At 44.6% G+C, this 23,855-nt stretch overlaps 1 protein-coding gene across 1 annotated transcript in view; it reads left to right on the forward strand.

Moving 5' to 3' along the window:
- Positions 1 to 23,855, forward strand: part of LOC132892115 (F-box only protein 47-like) — a 93,182-nt gene that overhangs the window by 34,185 nt on the left and 35,142 nt on the right. The window contains exons 4-6 of the mRNA XM_060930514.1: positions 10,433 to 10,510; positions 11,998 to 12,106; positions 12,337 to 12,510. Of these exons, the coding sequence (XP_060786497.1) occupies positions 10,433 to 10,510; positions 11,998 to 12,106; positions 12,337 to 12,510 (361 nt within the window). The remainder of the gene's footprint in view (positions 1 to 10,432; positions 10,511 to 11,997; positions 12,107 to 12,336; positions 12,511 to 23,855) is intronic.

Below are 23,855 nucleotides of genomic sequence, written 5' to 3' on the forward strand. Positions count from 1 at the left end.
CACAAACATCCAAGTCAATCCATCTTTCCCACGGCGAACTAAACCTTTGCCTGACTAAACCACAGACAGTAAACATATGACCTGCGTCAGAGACTTCAGAGATCTATGGACACTAGCGACAGACCTGAGGTAAGTCTTATCTGCCAACAATGTAATATGCTGTGTAAATTAAACTTGGTTTGTCAAAGATAATCCTACTTTAGCAACGTTACGTGTGTCGTGACATGAAACCTTTTACAGCATGTTTAACGTTATACATAATGTAAAGTTTTTCAGCTTGTTTGCTAACGTTAGCTAGTAGGGGTGTGCAAAAATATCGATACGGCGATATATCGCGATACTTTGTCTTCTGATTCAATATCGATACTCAAAATTTGAATATCGATATTTTTTCAAATAATAAATCATGTTTCAGACGGGTTGTAAATCCAGTACGACTTCCGCACCTCCGCTCCGCGAGGTGTCGCTGTGCCGCTCCCTCACTGCAAGGCACTCTTCGTCTTCTCTTTTTTCCCCGGCGGTTGCAGTGAGGAAAAAAAAACAAGCAAGCATGGCTGTTAACGTAAACCTAGAGACGCCGCTGAACTTTAAGGCAGATGTTTGGAGGCACTTTGGATTCCAAAGGAAAGAAAAAAAAACAGTGAGCCGGTGTTCTGTAAAGTTATCCTACCTCTTGGATTTGTCCTACCAAGCCTACTGCGCATGCGCGAAATCCAGGAGGGTAGGAAAATTCAACAGTAGTTTTGTCCTACCGATCAGCTGGGCTGATAGAAAATCGGTGAGTATTTCACGCATTTGCCGATTTTTATGTTTTGTGCGTATTGGTCGAGTCTTTGGCCGAGTCAAATAATTTGTAATGCCTTGTTTTGAATAATAAACCGGTCTGTATGAGAACTTGCTAATTCATGTGTTCTGCGCATGCGCAGTAGGCTTCGCGCATGCGCAGTAGGAGACTAAGATGCACACTGCACTTTTCAATGTGTTTCAGACAGTGTGTTGTTCCTGCAAAATAAGCACAAGTTAAATGTTCTCCGGTATATGTTCTCAAGTTTACAAAGAACAAATTGATATTAGTGTTAGCACTGAAATGTATGTGCAGTCTGCAGTGCAAGTTTTAAGTTTTCATAAAACAATTTGATTCTGCTTGTTAAGCAGCACTGATGTGTCCATGCTTACAGAAAAGTTGATAATACTAGCACAGAAATGGGAATTTTCTGTATGTTGTAGTGAAGCAACTCTTGGTTTTGCCAGCAGTGGAATAGAGACAAATATATGTCTGGCAAGAGTGTGTAGTTATGTATGTGAAATGTAATTTTACAGTGGTCAATAAATTCTGATGTTCTTCAGTGACGCAGATGATGTGATGTGGTTGAAATTTCTTGCAATATATCGATTATCGCAGAATCGCTGTACCGTGATATTATCGTTATCGTGGGCAAAATATCGCCATAGTATCATATCGTGAGGTATCTGGTGATACCCAGCCCTATTAGCTAGGATGTCAGCTAACATCAGTGAATTGTGTGCTAACATTAACCTTTCATGCCAGTCGGTTCAGTTCGAATAATTTTTGTGAAGGCTATCTCTACTGCATCCGTACTGTTATCTGATGATAATGTGACATTGTCACAAGATGAGGAATGAAAACGAACACGTAACATTAACATTAGTACACTGGCGTTTTTTAAGTGATTGAAACACCTTCTCCGGCAGATCATTTAACATGGATGGATGTAGTTAGAGTTAGCCTTTACAAACGTTTATGGTAACAAAAAGGAGCCCTGACCCAGGCGATAATATTTGGTCAGCTCTTTTCCAGAATGAGGGAGCTTAAAGAGGGAGACGCTGTTTATGTAGCAAAGCTTGATGCAGGTCTGAGGTGCAGGTGGAGCTGGGGCTGACTAAAAATCGAGGTCAAGACTGAAGTGAAGGGAGTTCAGCACAGCTTCCTGCTGTCAGTTTTTTCATAAGATAGACAAAGCCGAGTATTCAAAATGCAGCCTTTGCCAAAAAGAAATAAATTACAGCAGCAAAGGCTCTCATGCTCTTTTGGCACACTGCCAAACAGAGGTGCACTGTTATGACCACATCCAGTGTCCTTCCAGTCCCAGAGCAAAGTGTTTCCAAGGGGCCTGATGTTATGAGGGAGCGAGTTAGGGTGCCTGTACCTACATTTCAGCGAGTTGCCAATGCAGAGGTGTGTATAGATTAGGCTAAATAGGCTAAGCTTGTAGTTTTCTCCAATTCTACCATTTCACTGTTTAACAGGTTACTTGATATTTGCCAGTAGGCTAATGTTAGGCAAAATAGGAGTAGACTAGCCTACATTACCAAAAAAAATTGTACATTGCATGTTTAGTTAATTTAGAGATTAACTACCGTAGCCTATATCATGTCTATTGGAATGAGGATCCAGTCTTAACAACTTTTGTAATAGCAATGGAAGTTTGTGAATATTAAACCAGCTTTAATAATGTAAATCTAATAATATTTTCTTTGTTTAGGCAATGGTTCTGGCTACTCTTGCTGAATATTCACTTCCTTTCACCTTTGCACCAGTGATGGTGAACCTGGCCCAAGTGCTGGCTGAAGACAAAGTAGCTCTTAGTGGGCTGAAGCTATGTTGCCCGAAAGACACATGGCAAAGCAGAGGAAACTGGCCATTGTAGGTATCATGCCGCCATCTTGTGTCAGAACTACAATTCCCAGGCAACTTCCGTGTGACCTACGTCACACGTGGGCGGGATCACCTACGTCAGTCTGCCATGCACGCATAAATCCAAGCGGAAGCTCCACCATCTTTGTCTCTCGCGTCCGGATTTCAATGAATCTAGACGCACCAAAAGAGGCGCTCTCCACTCAAAAAGACGTCTTCTTTCTTGCAAGATCCATCACTCAGCACGATTTTCTTACCCTTGGCAAAGGTAAACTCTAGAGTCGCGCGATCTTTAAACTCAACCTGAGTTACAACCGGTTTACTTGCATTAGAAGTGACGTCACGACTGCAGCCCAGGCAGTTAAAAGTTAAGAAGCGATTGAATCCTTTTTAACTCAAAAGCGCTGTGCATCTTATTCTGATCAGAGACTTTTCCTCACGAACGCTGAGGTTCGGACCAAGAATCCTCTGCTTTCCACCGGAACCACCCAAGTGCTCCGCTGGACCTGAAAGTTTTCTGCGCCTCCATCACGAGCGGCTCACGTGCTCCCACGGCGAGGCCCGAAACTACACCGGCGAATAGTTCTTCATATCTTGCTAAAGGCAGGATTAAGTAAGATTTTGGCATTTGGGCATAATTAGGATAGTCTTAGGAATTTGCTTTTATTTGAAATGGTGTGAATTTAAACCCAGGTTTATCTGTTACACTGTTAGACACGCAGCGTGTTGATTTAATTTGGTTCTATGTTCTCTCAATTGTTTAATAGATAGGCTGCGCATGCTTCTCTCTTTTATTCTTACTAACATTATAATTTCATTATTATACATCTTGATCTCAAGATTTCAGTGGATTCAGTATGGTTATGAGCTAGTGGGTTAGCTACAGTTTCCCTTTGTCTTTAGCAACACGTGCTCAGTAGGCTTCATAAGGCCTAACAAACACACTTTAGCTAGGCCATAGGGCCTTTAGCAAACTCACACTAGCAACACAAGGCTAAACACAGAGCTAATCCTTTGTTCTGTTTAGATAACATTCTTTTGTTTAGCTACCAACAAGCTAGGCCTCCACCACGTGTAGTTAGCTACACGAGGCTAAACACATGGTCAAGTCCTACACACACACCCACACACACCTCACTGCTTGTATATATTGATTTATTATTTTTCTTTGTATAATAAATTCATTTATTAAACAAACTGTGTTTATTTGTGAACAATATCTGAAGTCCCCAATCTTCTCAAAGAATTCAAAAAGGGTGCATATGTTATGTAATATGGTAAGTGATCGTAATAATTTGGAAATATACCATAATTTAGCTGTTTGGTAATTTATTATTAAGCGCCAGGATTAATGGTATGATTCACTAAATGATTCACTAAACGATTCATTGAACGATTTACTGAATGATTCACTTCAAATGAGACTGATTCTATGGTATGATTCAATTCAAACGAGTCAAATTAAACGATTCAATGGGATTGATTCATTTTAATTATTGACCTTCAAAATTTAATGAGACTGATTTAATGAGTGATCACTTAATATCAATAATTAACTGATTGCACCCACACCATGGAACGGCTTGTCCAGGCCAAAAAAATGAAGAAATGAGATTTACTATTAGTAACTTACTCAGCTTGACGTTGTTGTTACTTGATTGTGGTTGATTTTGTTGGTTGATCAAAAAACAAGGTTATGTTAATAAACAGGTTTTTTGTTTACCTGTAGCTATGTTGCACCTTTTTCGGAGAGGGGGCGGGCTCGGGTTTTGGTTTACGTTGGGGGGGTGTAAAAAAGTTTGTCACCTTTTGAGTTTGCAGGTATGCGTTTTATTACTTGAACGACTGCCAGAACACCACTAACCACAAGTGTAGATGAGTTCTGTTGCAGTTAGAAAAAAAAAATAATACCCCCTGTAGGCTGCATTTACTGCAGAAATGCCCTTTATACTTAGGCCTACTTAATACTTCAAACCCCAAAAGCACCTTAGAATAAACATGTTTGGGCATTAATACTGCTAGTACATGCAATTATTGTATTAATTAATAATGTAATTATTGTACCATACACAGGGCTTGACATTAACTTTTAAACCCACTTGACCTGGGGGGCAAGTGGGGGTTAATTTCCACTTGCTCCCCAATATTATCACTTGACCCCTATTTTGTGAGTACTACTTTTTATTTTTTACAAAAGCCATAGAATAGTTGTGAATTGCAACATAAAATGAATATCACACATTGAGTTGAAGTTTGATTATTGATTAAGTTTATTATTAAGTTTGGTTACTTTTTACTTGTAATGGACAATAACAATTTTAACCAAAATAGTTTTTCCTGCCTTAGTCAATTTCATTTCCATTTCACATGTAAAGTTGTTTGTGTAGAACTCTGACTGTAGGTTCATTACTCAGTAATGTAGAAATCATAAGATATAAATCTATAGCAAAGTCTGTATGAAGAAAACAATAGGGTGCCAATACTTTTGAACAGTACTGTATTTGAGAATATTTATATATCTTTATCATCCACCTCTAGGTTAAAAAAAAAAAAAAAACGTGCTGTCATATGACACAGGATAATGTTTGAGTTTAAACTTTAGTGTGTAGGTTGTGGGTGTTTTATACAGACCCGGCAACCTGTAACTGAATCAGTGCAGCCGGTCTGTCATGACGCAGTGCGGGTTGTTTTTTTTTTTTTAAACCTAGAGCTGGATGATATAACACAAAAAAAGATGTATAAATATTTTGCACAGGACTGTGTTCCTCTGATAACAGAAAAAGAGCTCCAGCTGTCTCTGCTCTTAATCTGTTCTGTTCTTTCAGGATATATCGTGCATGTCACTCCTTGTTGAGTTTTTTTTTTTTTTTTTTTGTTTGTTTGTTTGTTTTAATGCCCGAGTTGTTTGAAACCAGTCTGGGTTTTCTGTGTCGAATAAGGAAGCGGCTTCACCTGTAAGAAAATCAAACACTTTCATGAAGGAACTAACACAGATGCGAGCAGGAAAAACAAACAAAAAACCCCCGAGATTCTTAAGCAAACTCTTCTATGCTCACTTCCGATTTTTTTTTTTTATAAAATACATTTTAAATACAATCGTGAATTTCTCTGGAGTTTTCAGGCTCAGCTCCTCTCATCTTATTCTTTAACCACTCATCTCCTCATTGTTCTTGAAGCATTTGCTTCTATTTGTTAACATTTTTCTTGATAGTGGGCAGACGGTAATGCCTTTTATCTATTTCTCTGTTTGAACAAGCAAAAACAGCCCAAAAAATTAACCATATTGAAGACAGATTAAGCCTTGCTTGCATGAAAGACAGTGTCTGTCTGACCCCAGCTGTAATTATCATGTGATGCGTGATGTCATGCACAAGGGGTCTGTAAACAGTACGCATACCATACTACAACAGTGGGGGTATATAAAATAATTTGCAAAGCAGTAAATGAAATGGAGACCAAGAAAACAGCCAAGACATAATGGCAAATATGTAGTGAGGGACGCTTTTAGGAACTGAAATAAAAGATCAAAAAGCCTAATTTTTGTGGTGCTAGTTTGTGATTGATGTATGCTCATTCCAACTTGCCTGGTTGGGCATGTCAGGGACATATCCCACTTGCCCGAATGCATGTTTCACTTGCCCTGGGCAATCGGGCAATCCTAAATGTTGAGCCCTGATCCACTATTAGATAAAATTAAAATAAAATCTTGTTTGAAAGTCTAGAGCAAGATATTTTATTTTACAAAAAAAAAACAACTTCCGTTATTGTTTTAACAAATAATAAGCATCACTGTGTAAATGATAGAGTGCAAATAGAAGAAAAGAAGAAACCACCTTTATTTGTCACATGCACACTTCAAGCACAGTGAAATTCATCCTCTGTATTTAACCCATCTGAAGCAGTGAACACACGCGCGCACACCCAGAGCAGTGGGCAGCCCAGAGCGCCCGGGGAGCAGTCAGGGGTTTGGTACCTTGCTCAAGGGCACCTCAGCCCAAGGCCGCCCCACGTCAACCTAACTGCATGTCTTTGGATTGTGGGGGAAACCGGAGCACCAGGAGGAAACTCGCGTAGACACGGGGCTCAGAATATCCCTACAACGATAGAGGGAAAAGAGAAGGAGCAGAATCACATCAAGAAAGCACTTCAGAACTGCGGGTATCCCAGCTGGTCTTTCCTCAAGAGCAGAAAAAAGAACAGAACAGACAAGGAGGATAACAGGAACAAACGCAAGAACGTTGTCATTCCCTACATTTCTGGCCTATCTGAGAAACTCAGGAGGATCTTCTACAAACACAACATTCCAGTACATTTCAGACCCAGTAACACCCTGAAGCAGAAACTGATCCACCCTAAGGACAGAATACCCAGACACAAACAGGACAATGTAGTGTATGCAATTCAGTGCAGTGAGGAATGTACAGACTCGTATATTGGAGAAACTAAACAACCGTTTCACAGGCGCATGGCTCAACACAGGACAGCCAGTTCCTCAGGCCAGGACTCTGCTGTCTACCTTCATCTTAACAACAAAGGACACTCACTTCAGGATTGCAACGTACGCATTTTAGCCAGAGAGGATCGTTGGTATGAACGAGGAGTTAAAGAAGCCATTTTTGTCAACCTGGAACGGCCATCACTGAACAGAGGTGGTGGTCTAAGGCCCTGTCCACACGGCAGCGGATTCAGGTGAATCTGATAAAATTGTTTATCGTTTCGGCCTGGGGTCCACACGGCACCGGCGTTTTGGGTGCCCCAAAACGAAATCTTTTGAGAACGGGTTCCAGAGTGAAAAAATCTGGCAACGGCGCCGTTGCGAAGTCGTCTGGATTAGAACGGATTTGTTTACAATGACGTCACAACCACATGACTGTCAGTGCTTCACGCCGGGTAGAAGTGTAACGAACTCGATGCGAGTTGTCAACAAATCCTATAACTTGGTTCATGAAACGTGCTTACAAAATATTTTCACTGTGAATATTTATTGTGTAATAGTGCAAAGTGAGAGAGAGAGAGAGAGAGAGAGAGAGAGAATAGCCCTTAGGGCAGAGTCTTTTGTCTAAACACTGCGGAAGCAGTACCAAACCGCGCACCGCCCGTGCGCTTTCCAAAAACAAAAACAATCCCGCCAGCAAACATAGGAAAAAAAAAAGGAGCGATCTCACCTCTTCAGATGTTGGTTTAAGTCCGACAATACATTCCTCAAAAAGGGCATAGAACAACAAAGTAATCCATCAACATGTAGCATTCAATTTATTCCGGACTATTAAAGAATTCTGGAGGATATCAGAATGTTGGCGTACCGGCTTCCATCTACCCCCATTCATTCCTCTTTCCACGTCTTTCGTTTTACGCTACCGATTAATAATCAAAACTTTGTGTGGCTGATGCTACAGAAGAAGGGGTTTATGCACATGCGTCTACTTCTATTGTTCTGGTGCCTCCGATGGGACCGTCTTACAGCGCACGTAGTGGTGTGGCATGTGTATTGCATCATTTTCAGCAAGCGTTGCGTTGCCATATGGACCTGAAATTTTACTGATCCGTTGCGCATGTGGACGCGATATTTAAAAAAAAAAAAAAATTATTTTGTTGCCGTTGTCGTGTGGATGTAGCCTAAGACATCATTTATCAGCCACCTACAATGCAGTCCTTGGCACACTTCCCAGACAACTGAATGCACACCAAAACCCAGCTGTTTTCAGTGACTCACATGAGGACAGGGAGAATCAGCATTCCATTGATACCCTAACGGGCAATCCGTTGATCATCCTAACGACTCTCGAGACCGTTCACAACCAGCCCCCAGTGACCCACACCAACAGGATGACTCAATGACACCTTAGATGAGCTTTTCATCCATGACAGGATAAATACCTGATGCTCCCTACCAGTCTGACAGAACTGAAGAAGCCTTTCGGATGAGAGGTGAAACGTCTTCAAGAATCTTCAAGCAAGTCCAGTTGCTCTCTCTTACCACCCACAGTTTACTATGACCTGGATGACTGAGCATCTTCACAGACACACGGGGAGAACATGCAAACTCCACAAAGCGAACCCTCGCCGGCCGCTGGGTTAGAACCCAGAACCTTCTTGCTGTGAGGCGACCGTGCTAACCACTACACCACCGTGATGCCCATAGCTGTGTAACTAGATGACCTTGGGGTTATTGAGACGTGGGTGGTCCAGAATACCATCTAACCTACAATTCAGGTTGGAGACTTTTGAGAGTTAAACGCTTTGGCTTTTGCAACATTCTGTTCCCAAACTTGATGTCCGGGGGGGGGGCTCTTCAGACAAAGGTTTTTTGCTATTGTAGTTTTTTTTTTTTTTAACTGTTCTTCCGTGTCAGGACTCTTCAGGAAAAAGAAGGTATATTCCAACATGTTGCTAACGCTAGGCCACAAATCTGCACTATCACTCCAGTCATTTCGAGGAAATTTGTATGGATCATAATCCCTAATAAGCTCTAATTTCTGCATATATATCTATCTATCCTTTGCTTCTTTCTGACTAATATTATCCAAGTAGTCCTGTAGTAGAGCTTTTTTTTTTTTAAGCTGTAGTTTTCTTTGGGCAACAGACACCAGACATTTTCGCTTGGCTTCAGTTTGTGAACAGTATGTAAACAAAGTTCGCTTGTCCCCCAGTCATAGGGTAGCGACGGTTGCTAAGGTAAATGTGACGCCAGTACAAGGGTGCTTGCATGCACACTGAAGCATCATGGTACCATGGTCAGCAAAGTGATTGAGGTCGTTTGTTGTGATCGGGAATTTCTCAGGGGTATTTCTGATCTGCCTGAGTGCGTCATGGCAGCAAACCGGGCCACAACACTGATTTTCCTTCAAAATGTGCCCCAAACATCACAGGGTAGAAAGCTGACATGATTTTTCAGCGAGTGCTGGAGCAAAAAAATAGTGTCGCCAAATTTAAAGCGTGTAAGCCCTGATGCGCAAAAGCGCTCTGGAGAACACTGGGCCTTGCGATTTCATAAAATCTGTGAAATTTAGTTCCCTCTGAAATTTGGTCATTGTATGTTTTATTTCTGCAATATGTCAAAAAAAGGCCATTCTCTGACTGGGAACTTATTTAATTTGAGGTGATTTCCTAGTGAATAATGTAAATGAAATTGCTTTCTTCGCGCAGTCAAGGAGACCGAGGAAGTCTGGTGTATGCATGCACAGGTTTACCTGCTTCTTCTTCTCTTCTTCCTTCTTTTGGGTTTTATGGCAGCTGGCATCCAGTGTTGTATTACTGCTATCTACAGGTTTACCTTGTAACTGTTAGTGCACAGTCATCATTCTGTTGCTAAACAAACAGCTGATCACACTAGCTCACTGATTGCTAATATTTATTACTTTAGTCCTGCATTTCCTTTCCTTCGCAACATCTTTTCTTCTTGCGTTCCGTTGCTGTACTTAGTCTTTCACATTTTATTTGCGTCCCCCATTTTCTTCTCCTGTTTTTGTATCCCACAATGCCTTGCGCGAACCGGGAAAGCCCACCACGTGATGCATGACATAGTATCTTGAATTAGGTCATGGTGAAGCAAGAAAAAATAGCAGAGAATTTAGGGCCATGTGGCCCTAAATTCATTTAATTGTTCTACTTAAAAAAATAAAATAAAATTGGAAGTCTGTAATTCGAATTCAGTAGCTTTTGGTCTACTAAACAAAAATAATTGGGTGTCAGGGGAAAATTCTTATGACCTACTGTAAACTTGAAAAATCTGAAAGGCGTTATAGCTTTAATGATTTTCTGTTTCAATTCCTCTAGATCCCCTGTTTCATGATCAAGCGATGTGATGCAGTACCTTTGTGCCAAGGTTTTTCTTGCTATGGAGTGTTCTTGCAGGCAAGTATCCTGGGTTATACATGAGCTTTTGCAGGAATTTTATTTAGTTGTAGATACTTGAACGTAATTGCTGGATTTGTGCAAAATTACAGGACTTGTAATCAAAGACGTGCAAATTATGGAACATATTAAATAGAACATGAGAAATATCTTTGTTCTAGTTGTCTGTACAAGTAGTGCCTCATAACTGCCACGATGTGGAGTACATGGGTGGAATTTTAGATTTAAGACATACAAAATGGGTTTCTAGGAATTTGGAGATTACAAAATGTCTGACCATATTACATTTTCTGTTTACATATATTTCTTCTCTAAGTAAATTAAACTGGTCTACCCATGCAACTTCATGGTGAAAAAATTAGCCTGCCTTAATTTCATCAACACCTGCTTTTTGAACATCTCATTTCATATTAACTGTTATAATGGCCTTCCCAGAAGAGTAGAGATTTCCACAAGATTTTGGAGCATGGCTGTGGGGTTTTGCCCATTCAAACACGAGCATTAGTGAGGTCAGGTACTGATGTCAGGTGAGGAGGCCTGGGGTGTGGTCATCGTTCCACTTAATCTTGAAAGTGTTCAGTGGGGTTGAGGTCAGGGCTTTGTGCAAGCCACTGGAGTCTTTCCATTCCCAGACTTTCCAAACCATGTCTTCACGGATGTTGTTTGATGCATGGTACAATGTAATGTTGGAACAGGTTTGGACCCCTGACTTTCAGTGACACCTTTGTTTTAGCCAGCATTAACTTTTTTTCAGCAGTTTGTGCTATAGTAGCTCTTCTGTGGGATTGGACCATATGGGCTAACCTTTGTGCCCCACAAGCCTTCAACACCCATGACCCTGTCGCCAGTTCACTGGTTGTCCTTCCTTGGACCACTTTTGGTAGGTACTAACCACTGCATACCAGGAACACCAAGATGTGCTGTTTTGGAGATGCTCAGACCTAATCATCTAGCCATTATAGTTTGGCCCTTGTCAAAGTCACTCAGATCCTTACGCTTGCCCATTTTTCCTGCTTTTAACACATCAACAACTGACCGTTCTCTTGCTGCCTTATATAGCCCACCCTTTGACAAGTGCCATTGTAACAATCAATGTAATTCACTTTATCTGTCAGTGTTTTTAACTTTATGGCTGATCCGTGTATAGTGTATGTAAAATAAGTTTTAAAAAAAATAGATTCCTGTACATGGTGTGGTAGCACATAGTTTGTTAGTATATAGCACATATCGTATTAGTATAGTGGTCATGTTCATACTAATGTTTTGCATTAAGGATCGGAATTTTATATTTTCTGTTCTGTCCTGAGTTTCCCAAACGCATCGCAGCACAAAGATCTGTGTTAAATGGTCGAGTGATCAGCATAATGCATGCGCACTCTCCTAATTAAGATGCTCTTTACATTTAAGAGTTTTTTGCCAAACCCACCTCTGTTCTTATGACAGTATTCCATCACATTTGTTGTACATGTTATTGAAACCCTTTATAGACCCTAGTAGCTGGTTGGGATGAGCTGGAATGCCACCGTGTATTTAACTTTTTCTGTAAAACCACACATCTTCAGTGGAAAATAGAGGCAGCTGTTACAAGCAAGCCAGGTATGTCAATGGCTATCAATTATGCAATCTATTAGAAATCATTTATAGAAATAGTAAATGTATTGACATTCCAGAACAAATCCAGTAAATACTTAATTTTAACAATTGAAATACAGCCTCATACTCATTGTTGTACTATTATTATTTTAGAGGACCTGCTATTTTAAATACTTATTGACCAGTTACACCAGTCTTTTATTAGAATAAAAGGTGTTTTTTTTTTGTGTCAGGTACATGCCACAGGTTGGAGCTGGAGGTCCGTGTTTTCTGCAGATGTGTCATGTTTGATCGTTGGAAAAACAATAGAGATGCTCATTTCTGGCTTGCGTGCATCCTCAAACCGTGGCCAATCATCAGCCAAGCTCGTCTACTATTTATCCTCTTCGGCCCACTGCAGTCTGATGGTAACATTGCAGCATCTTTTGGCTTTGACTGTGCCATACCCTAAAACTTTTCATTGTGCAGTTTCTTGCTTCCTCTGGAACATTGCTGTAAAACACCAGGTGTGCTTGATGCAAAATATAACTTATTTGCTGATACAAATAACCGCTCAAAAAATTTTTCTCTAAAATTCTGGATTATAACATTAACTAGCTATGGTAATACTCTAGCAGATAATATCCTGGCTGTGAAGAATTACATTTTAGTCCAATATTTTGTGTTGGTGAGTGACGCTCTCTGCTCAGCATAAATATAAACAGGCTCTGCTAATTTTAGCTGTAACTCAGAATTCACACCAGATTAGGGCTGCCCCTGAAGGTCAATGAGTTGAATCATCTGTCGGAGACCTGTTAATCCATATGACAATATGCGTTAGTGGTTAACTGATGAGAGAAACTGAAACCTGAGGTGGAGTGGTTGGTAAACTAGGCTAACTATATCTATGGCCCACTTTACACGGGGATGGTCTGAAACAAAAACGCAAAAGTCCGTTTTCGTTCTGACTTTTTTCCGCGTCTACACGACAGTTTTCAAGGAGGAAATCTGCGTCTATACGGTGACGCATAAATGTCTCTGCTATGTTTGCACGCATGCGCAACGTCTTCCGTCTTGTCTGATCTGCACATCTGCGCCGCTGTTCTGTAAAGTTATCCTACCTCTTGGATTTGTCCTACCAAGCCTACTGCGCATGCGCGAAATCCAGGAGGGTAGGAAAATTCAACAGTAGTTTTGTCCCACCGATCAGCTGGGCTGATAGAAAATCGGTGAGAATTTCACGCATTTGCCGATTTTTATGTTTTGTGCGTATTGGTCGAGTCTTTGGCCGAGTCAAATAATTTGTAATGACTTGTTTTGAATAATAAAACGGTCTGTATGCGAACTTGCTAGGATAACTTTACAGAACACCGGTCCGGCTGAGGTACTGTAGTGTTCGAGGGAGGAGCAGGAGCAAACCGAAACTCTTTTAATCTACCTTTATTAAGTAACACTCACTCTTGTTTCGGTGAAGAAGAGAAAAGGCAGTGTCCATCTCAGGAAAATAAACCCATTCGGCTGCTAGTTTTGTTTTCAGTCTCGGGTTTATGGTTTCACGAGCGGCTTGAATAGGTGGCGCGTGTGCACGCGCGTGCGTGCGTGTGTGTGTGTGTGTGTAACCTGGCGACACCAAACTGAGGAGCTCCAGCCGAGCGGGTGAGCAGGAAAACACATCTACTGCATTAAAACACAGGGCAGCTTGAAGGTCCGTTGGATCGATGTAATCAGACATGCTCTTACTTTTTTACTTACTTTCTTACTTCCTGGGCTGGCATATACAGTATATGACATATGTATGACGTAAACGCGTACCCGACGTGAGCAGATCCGAGCAGAGTTTCGCGTATTGGGTAGTTTAGACGGATATGCAACGGGGGCCGTTTTTAACTTATCCACTCTGGAAGGCGTTTTCAATTTTATCCGTTTTTCAGCCTCGGAAACGCCGTCCCCGTGTAGACAAAAGACACTTCTGATAAAATATTTAGTCGTTTTTACCCGACAGCGTCCTCATGTAAACGGGCCCTGTGTCTCAGAAAAAGTCTAAGGTTTGGCGGCATTTCAAACTTTTGAAAGACAATCCTAGCAAAGTTAAATGCAGACTCTATATGCAAGAATTTGCTTATGTCAACAGCATTGAACATGGCAAACGACTTGAAATGGGTAAGTTGCATAGCTTGGCAGCCATCCTCCCATTATCTTGGCATATTTACTATACTGATAATGCAGGCAATAATTATATTTATAAAGTTAATGTACAATATGTTATATCTGCCAAATGTATTAATTAATTTAAGTTTAAAGTGAAATAAAGTAGGCCTATCTTGTTGGCATGCTATTTACTTCATAGCAAGCAATGCTGTGAATTTATTTTATACTGTTTTCATTTGTTTATTCATTTACATGTTTTCATGTTTAAAGTTAAATGTAAAAAAGGCTGTAAGAGCTTCATTTAAACAAATACATGTGCAGCATATCTCATTCTGACAAATCCATATGGTAGCCCAACCTTGTATGTTGGCATTTAAAATGGACTGCAATTCAAATCGTGCATCATAAGAAGCTGTCTTGAACTGAGATTTAAATGTTCAAAAACATGTTACCCTGACTCTGCATTTGACTGTTAATGTAGTTGAAATCATCACTGAAACTCATGCCAGTAGATTTTATCATTGCCAGATAGGCTATATATTAAAAAAATGGAGTAAATAATCAAGTCTTCATTTTGAACAGACATTGTGTCTAAATGAGACTGCATTCAGCACTGAAAAGTGCAGGTAAAAAAGAACCAAATTTTGATTTCTCTCACCTGCTTCACACCTCTTCACTATCTGAACCTGCAGTCCACACTCATGCCGAAACCTGGCATAGTGAGGCCTAAGCACAATCATGGAATCCTCACCCATCGTTGAGCTCATTCATGTCCTTGACGGCATCTAACCAGATACATCAGTTCCTCATCACTATGGGGACGAAACACTATGGTTCCAGGCACTGCTCCAGGCCTAGGAGAAAGATTGGCAGGTGTTCCAGTGCCTCATCCAGCCGGCAGGTACTCCAGCAGCCCCAGCAATCACCGCAAACATGTGACGATGATGAAGATGGGGCCGCAGGACAAACCTGAGGCATTTGTTGAGCTGTTTGAGCGTGTAGTAGATGTGTAGGGTTGGACAACTTTTGCAGTGGGTGGTCAACATGGTCAGCGCATCATTTGTTCCACTTGGCTCAGCGAGTTTGCATGTTTTTGCCCATCATCTCTGTGATGCCTGCTGATGGTGCCGGCTGGTTGAAGAGCTCAGTGCTGATGGTATCATCAGTGGGGTGGTGCAGCCCATGTCAAGTTCCTCACCTGGCTACTGAGGGGTACAACAGTGAGTCCAGTGCCACCACCCAGTGTTGTTGGATGAAGAAATTCAGCTGGCATAGGACCACCTGGCATTGTTTACTGGCACAAGTGGATGGCTTGCCACTTCATCTTCTCCCTCTCCTTCTCTCTCATACTTCCCCTTCTCTCTGCCCTTCCCCAGTCCCTGCACCATGGAAGTGGTGGCCAACACCCTGCAGACCAGTCATGATCAAACTGGGATGTACCACATGCCTCTGACTATCCAAGGGGTACATATCACACATTGGTGGACTCGAGTTGCAATCAGACCTCCATTCACTAAAGCTTGGTTCAAAGGGAGGCATTGGGTACAGCATGCCAGGTGAGGTGTGTGCATGATGTGCCCCAGTATCCCCTCATTCAATTTTGGGGACAAAAGCATAGAGTATAGGTGGCAGTAGTACCCAACCAACCATCCACTAATCCTGGGGATGAATTGGCCAGGATTTCAGACATTACTAATGGGAAGTATTTGTGAATGGGTCCTGCAGTAGTGAGACACAGTGCAGCTCTGGCTGGGGAGGCAGTGCCAGGGCTATCAATGTCCGTTCCATATCAGGGGGCCCCTTGACACTTTGCCAGTATTCACCTCAGGGATTTCCTTTTGGGGCACTTGCACAATAAAACTCTGAAACATGCTTTTGATCATGTGAGTATAATCAATGGTTGAAAGACCTAGCTGAATGTTGTGCTCTCCCACCCGTATTTTTTTCATTATTAAAGATTGGTTATATCAAATGAAGGAAGAAATGATCCAGAGAGCTACAAGGAACTGTTCCATGCAGCTCATTGCACAACCACAAATCAGAAAAAAGTTGGGATGATATGGAAAATGCAAATTAAAAAAGAAAGCAGTGATCACTCATTGTACTTTATCTTGTATTTCGTTGCAGACAGAATGAACTCGTGATATTTCAAGTTTTGTCAAGGTGGGACAAGGACAATTTCAGGCCAGTGATGAGGTAAAATGAAGTGATTTGAGACAGGTGATGTCAACAGGTAATTGTAATCATGATTTAGTACAAAATTAGTATGCAGGAAAGGCCTGTTCTTTGAGGAGCAAAGATGTGCCGAGGATCTCCAGTTTGTGAACAAGTGCATGAGAAAATTATTAAAATGTTGAAAAACAATGTTCCTCACCGAAAGCTACAAAGAGATTTGGATATTTCACACTCTACATTGCACATCATTAAATGGTTCAAGGAATCTGGAGGAATTTCGGTGTGTAAAGGACAAGGGCACAAGTCTAAGCTGAACACCTGTGATCTCTGATCCCTCAGATGGCACTGCATCAAGAACAGTCATTCAGCTATAGCCATATGGGCTCAGGAGTACTTTAGCAAACCTTTTTCAAGCACTACAATATGGAGTTACATCCATAAAGTCCAGTTAAAACTTTACTGTCCAAAAAGGAAGTGTAGCAGTTCTTACGGAGGGGTGGAGCACAGAGGATGGCAGGACAGAGATCGGGTTCAACAAATCGTTTTATTGTTACACTTTTCAGTGAACACACTAAGTTGGGCACAGACACGCGCGCACACACATCAGGTGTCTGGTTCGGAAGAGATCCCCTCTGCTCTCGCTCTCCCTCCCTAAATAGGGCGCGGTCACTGGGAAGACACACAAACACAGGTTAATTGCTCTCAGGTGTAGTGATTCTGCCACTCACCTTCCTTGACTCCGCCCTCCTGTCACACGCCCCCGCTGCCACATACCCCCACCGCCCGACTCAGGCCGGGCAGCCGTCCGGCCCGCAGCCGACTCCCCCCCCCCTTGACGGGAGAGGAAGTCTGCCACGACCATCTGCGCCCCCGGCCTGTGGACCACCTTAAAATTAAAGGGTTGGAGTGCCAGATACCAACGGGTGATCCGCGCGTTGGCATCTTTCATGCGGTGGAGCCACTGGAGGGGCGCGTGGTCCGAACAGAGGGTGAAAGGACGCCCCAGCAGGTAATAACGGAGGGCGAGGACCGCCCACTTGATCGCCAGACACCCCTTTTCAATGGTGCTGTAGCGCCCCTCATGCACTGACAGCTTCCTACTGATGTAGAGGACGGGGCGGTCCTCCCCCTCCACCTCCTGGGAGAAAACTGCCCCCAGCCCTCTGTCCGACGCATCGGTCTGTAACACAAAAGGGAGAGAAAAGTCAGGGGAGTGTAAAAGTGGCCCCCCACACAGTGCAGCCTTTACCTCTGAAAAAGCCTGCTGGCATTGCTCCGTCCACTGGACCGGATCTGGTGCCCCCTTTTTAGTGAGATCAGTCAGCGGGCTGGTGATGTCCGAATAATTAGGGATAAACCTACGGTAATAGCCAGCCCCAGGATCTGTCTCACCCCCTTTTTGGTCTTGGGCCTCGGGCAGGCCACAATTGCTGCGGGCTTATTAATTTGGGGAAGCACCTGCCCGTTGCCCAAGTGGAAGCCCAGATACCGTACTTCCACCCGCCCAATCGCACACTTCTTTGGGTTAGCTGTGAGCCCCGCTTGCCTCAGCGACCTAAGGACGGCCCTCAGATGTTCAAGGTGCCTCGGCCAGTCATTACTATAGATGATGATATCATCTAGATACGCGGCCGCATACAGGGGTGATAGACCCTCCGAGGGTCTAATTCGTGCCGTGACGGCACTTTTTTCCCACTAGTTCCATATCATGTGAATTCCCTTTACTGTCTATCTGCGCATCTCAGAATGACACAGGACAATGGGCGAACTAGATTTTTTTTTTTTTCCCCAGCCACGGTACGCCGGAAATCCGGCGCGGCGCTGGAACGCTATCACCCCTGCGCATAGGTGGCGTGGGGGTGGAGGACCCTATCCATCAGCCGCTGAAACGTCGCGGGTGCCCCAAACAGCCCAAACGGAAGTGTGATGAATTGGTGTAAACCAAACGGTGTGGAAAAGGCCGTTTTTTCTCAGGATAATGGAGTCAAGGGGATCTGCCAATATCCCTTTGTCAAATCCAGTGTCGAATAAAAGCGAGCCGTGCCTAGTTGATCGAGCAACTCATCAATACGAGGCATTGGGTATGCATCGAATTTAGACACCGCGTTGACTTTTCTATAGTCCACACAGAACTGGACCGACCCGTCGGCCTTGGGTACCAAGACCACCGGGCTGCTCCAGTCACTGTGGGACTCCTCGACGATGCCCATTTCGAGCATGGTCTGAAGTTCTTCCCGAACCACCTTTTTTTTTTTTGTGTTCGGGTAGCCTGTAAGGGCGGCTACGCACTACCACCCCCGGGGGCGTCTCTATGTGGTGCTCTATGAGGTTAGTGCGACCGGGCAGGGGCGAGAACACATCCGAAAACTCGGTCTGCAACTGGGTGACCTTCGTGAGTTGGGTCGGGGAGAGGTGGTAGGGGACCGTGATGCCAATGTCCCTTTTTGAACCTCCGGCCCCAGCTCCGCCTTCTCCGGAACCACCGACACCAATGCCACGGGGACCTCCTCGTTCCAGAGTTTAAGCAGATTGAGGTAGTAAATCTGTAGCGCCCCACCCCTGTCCGTTTGCCTCACCTCATAGTTGACGTCCCCGACTTGCCGTGTGACCTCAAAGGGTCCTTGCCACTTGGCGATCAAATTTGGAGCTCGACGTGGGCAACAGTACGAGTACCTTATCTCCTGGTGTGAACTCTCTAAGGGTGTTTTCACACCTGGTCCCCTTTAAAGGAACCAGACTCAGTCCTCTTTAAGTGGACCAAAAAGTGGACCAACAGAAAAAGAACTCAGTTCTTTTTGTGTTCACACTGTGAATTTATTACAAAGAGGACTGGGTTCTCTTTCTGGTCCAGTTAAGCTTTGATGGGGCCGCAGTCCTCTTTCTGTTCACACCAGGTCCTCTAGAGCCCTCAGACCCCCAGTGCATGGAATTCTGGGTAATTTTCTCTTGAATCAAAATGTCTGCTGCCATGCTTGCCCTGCTGTATTCTTTGATCAAAATAGTGCGGATTAAGGAAAATAAGTTTATTATATATATATATATATATATATATATATATATATATATAAATAAAAAATATATAAATAAATAAAAAATATAGTTTTTATATATATATATATATATATATATATATATATATATATATATAAAATATAGTTATATTATTGTGGCCGACTCGTCAGTCAGTAAGTTCAGAGAACTGTAAAGCGGCTGTGGTAAGTTCCAAAAGGAAGTTGAGTTTCCCTGCTACAGTCATGTGACCAACTACGGCAAACGAAGAAGGTTAAACTACAGCGAAAAAGGCGAAGTGAACCCGGTGCGCTTTTTGTTCACAATGCGCAGATTAGGCGAACCGTACCGTTGATTTTTAGCGAACCGTACTGAGACCACCTCCTGAGGTGGTCTCAGTTCAGTTCGCTTTAAAGGGGTCTGGGTACGGTGGGAGTGTTCACATATGCACAAAAAATGCGGAGTCATCGATCTGAGTTTGGTTAGATGGCTGAAAGGGACCAAGTGTGAAAACACCCTAAGGTGCGTACCCTTGTTGTACAGGCGGGCTTGCCGTTCCTGGGCCTGCCGCAAATTCTCCTGAGTTAGGTGGGTGAGCGTGTGGAGTTTTGCACGTAGGTCCATAACGTACTGAATTTCGTCCTTGCTTTGTGAAGGTCCCTCCTCCCAATTTTCCCGCAGCACGTCCAGGATGCCGCGCGGCTTACGCCCATATAATAATTAGAACGGGGAGAACCCCATGGAGGCTTGGGGAACCTCTTGCACTGAGAACAACAAGGGTTCGAGCCACTTATCCCAATTACGTGCGTCCTCACTTACGAATTTTTTAATAATATTTTTGAGGGTGCGGTTGAACCGTTCCACTAAACCGTCCGTTTGTGGGTGATACACGCTGGTGCGGATTGGCTTAATCCCCAATAACCCATACAGTTCGCGCAGTGTTCGTGACATAAACGTAGTGCCTTGATCAGTCAGAATCTTTTTCGGGATTCCAACTCGGGAGATGACGCGGAAGAGCGCCTCTGCAATACTGCGTGCTGAGATATTGCGCAGAGGCACGGCTTCCGGGTATCGCGTTGCATAGTCCACCAGAACTAATATAAAGCGGTACCCTCGTGCTGACCGATCTAATGGCCCGACGAGATCCATTCCAATTCTCTCAAATGGGGTCTCGATTAATGGAAGAGGGCGCAAAGGCGCTTTTGGAATGGCCGCTGGATTTACTAACTGGCATTCGCGGCATGCCGCACACCACCTACGGACATTGCCGCGAATCCCCGGCCAATAGAATCGGGCCATTATTCGGGCTAGTGTTTTATCCTGCCCCAAGTGTCCAGCCATGGGATTAAAGTGAGCCGCCTGGAATACCAATTCCTGGCGGCTCTTTGGAATCAAAAGCTGCGTGACTCGCTCTTTAGTTTGAGTGTCCTGCATCACTCGGTATAATCTATCCTTCAAAATCGCGAAGTAGGGGAAGGACGGGGTGGCGTTCAGCTGGAGCGTTTGACCATCGATTACTCTCACTTGGTCAAACGCATGCCGCAGAGTCTCGTCTCGCGACTGCTCTAATGGGAAATCCGCGAGGGATTCCCCAATAGAGAGAGGAGGAGCCGGCGGCTCCTCACTCTGACGCGGAGATGACGTAGACGGCTCTGTGACAGCTGCTCCCACCAAAGCGACATCGGGACCTCCTCCTGTCAAATGGCAGGACCCACTCTTTACTAGGCATGTCATTAAACCCCGAAATCCCGGCCAATCAGTCCCCAAAATTAAAGAGTGGGTAAGGTGAGGATTAACCGCTGCCTTCACTATAAATTTTTTCCCTCTGAAAATAATGTGGACCGACACCAAAGGGTAGCGGTGAACATCCCCGTGCACACACAACACCTTCACCCCTTGTGCTCCCCCCAATGCCTCGTCTTGAACCAGGCTTTGGCAAATCGAGGTCTGATTACAACCAGAATCCACCAACGCCTGATATGTAGCCCCTTGGATACTCACCGGTATGCGATACGCTCCGGCCCGATCGAGGGCGGCCTCTGGCGCGTCGGGGATCCGAACCGCCGTGCACTGCTGTTGAAGGTGGCCCGGCTCCCTGCAGCGCCAGCAAACCGGCCCGGGCTTTCCCTCTGCACTGGTGATCTGGGGCTCACTCACCTGAGGTGGGGGAGAGACAGACACACAGGAGAAACGGGAGGGCACTGCGGGTGCGGCGGGCCGGCTGGGGTGGTGCCGGCCCCCGCCTCCGCGGTGGGGGAACGGGGAGAGGACGGGACACAGGAGGAGGGGGAGAGAGAGAGAATAGGAAAGAAGAGACGATGCCATCTGCTGTCCTGCCGCCGGGACAGCCGCCAAATGGTCCTCCGCCAGCTCGACTGCCCGATCCAGCGACGCCGGGCGGTGGCACTGGACCCACTCCGCAGTTCCTGCCGGCACTGGACCCACTCCGCAGTTCCTGCCGGCAAGCGAGCGACGAACTGTTCCAGTATCACCTGGTCGATGATTCCCTTGGCGTCGCGGTTGTTGGCCCTCAGCCACCGCCAGCAGGCGTCCCGGAGCTGCTGGCCAAACACGAACGGCCGGCCGACTTCCTCCAAGCGCAACGCAAGGAAGCGCTGGCGCTGCTGTTCTGGAGTGCGCCCCACGCGCTGGAGGACAGCCCGGCGGAGGTCCGCGTAGGCCAGCCGGCGGTCGGCGGGGAGCTGTAGCGTGGCCAGCTGTGCCTCTCCCGATAGCGGGGGGAGGAGGCGCGCTGCGCGCTGCTCCATCGGCCACCCCAAGGCTTCGGCGACTTGCTCGAAGAGCGTGATGAACGCCTCGGGGTCGTCCTGTGGGCCCATCTTGGTGACAGTGAGGGGAGACGGGCCCGCGGTCGGAGCGCTGGTGGACCCCGCCGACGCGAGGAGGTGCCGGAACGCCTCCCGATCTTCTTGTTGGGCCAACACCAGGGCCTCAAACCGCTCTTCTTGCTCCTTTTGGAGGGTGAGTAGCGCCTGGTGCTGGCGTTGCTGGGCCATGGCGAGGGCGTGGACCAGTTCGGCGAACGGGGAAGACTCCATGGGGCTGTTAGGCTGCTGTGCTCCAATTTTCCCGGGTTTCGGCACCACTGTAGCAGTTCTTATGGAGGGGTGGAGCACGGAGGACGGCAGGACAGAGATCAGGTTCAACAAATCGTTTTATTGTTACACTTTTCAGTGAACACACTATGTTGGGCACAGGCACACGCGCACACATCAGGTGTCTGGTTCGGGAGAGATCCCCTCTGCTCTCGCTCTCCCTCCCTAAATAGGGTGCGGTCACTGGGAAGACACACAAACACACGTTAATTGCTCTCAGGTGTAGTGATTCTGCCACTCACCTTCCCTGACTCCGCCCTCCTGTCACAGACCGGCGCTTGACCACGCCCCTGCTGCCACAGGAAGCCTTATGTAAACTGTGTCCAGAAGTGCCGTCGACTTCTCTGGGATCCAGCATCTGGGATGGAACATCACACAGTGAAAACGTGTTCAGATAAATCAGTATTCCTGGTCCATTTTTTAAGAAATGGACACTGTGCTCAGACCAAAGACAAAAAGGACCATCCCGACTGTTACCAGCAACAAGTCTAAAAGCCAGGGTCTGTTATGCAGTTATCAGTGCCCTTGGCAAAGATAACTTGCACGCCTGTGATGGAGCATTAATGGAGCATTTAATGTACCTTGAAATTTTGGAGCAACATGTGCTGCCTTTTAAGATGACTTCTTTTCCAGGAATATTTCAACAAACAATGCAAAACTGCATTCTGCACACATATTAAAGGCATGGCTGCAGAAGATGGTGTCTGTCCCCTCTGACCCCAGTAGAGAATGTGTCAAACTTTGAAATGGAAAAATATGACTACCATGACCCTGTACTGTTGTGTACCTTAAGATCTGTTTGCTGGACAAATGGGACAAAATAACACCTGAAACACTTGATCTCTGTGTCTTCAGTCCATAAACATCTTTTAAGTGCTGTGAGAAGGAATGGCAACCTAACAAAGTGGTAAATGCTTTACCATTCCAATTTTTTGAAGTGTGTTGCAAGAATTAAAATTTAATTATTTTGAAAATACAGTAAGTCATGAGGTAAAACAAATAATGTCCTGTTGTATTGTTTTGAGTGTAATACAGGCCAAAGATTATTTACAAATCATTGTTTTCAGTTTTAATTTCAATTTGAACATGCCATCCCAACTTCTGATTTGGGGTTGTAATTCCTTGGCTGGGCAGGCCAGGACAAAACACTGAAACATCTCATGGCCCACTTTTATTGGCTGGACATTTGTAGTGATGCTTGCAGGTGGAGAGGGTTGCGTCCTTTCCCATTAATCAAGGTTCCCTTCAAAAGAATTGACATGGACACATGATACCCAGAAGCCATGCCTCTGCACAACGTCTCTACACACAATGTTGCGGAGGCA

The sequence above is a fragment of the Neoarius graeffei genome, chromosome 9, assembly GCF_027579695.1.
Source record: "Neoarius graeffei isolate fNeoGra1 chromosome 9, fNeoGra1.pri, whole genome shotgun sequence".
Classification (NCBI taxonomy): Eukaryota; Metazoa; Chordata; class Actinopteri; order Siluriformes; family Ariidae; genus Neoarius; species Neoarius graeffei.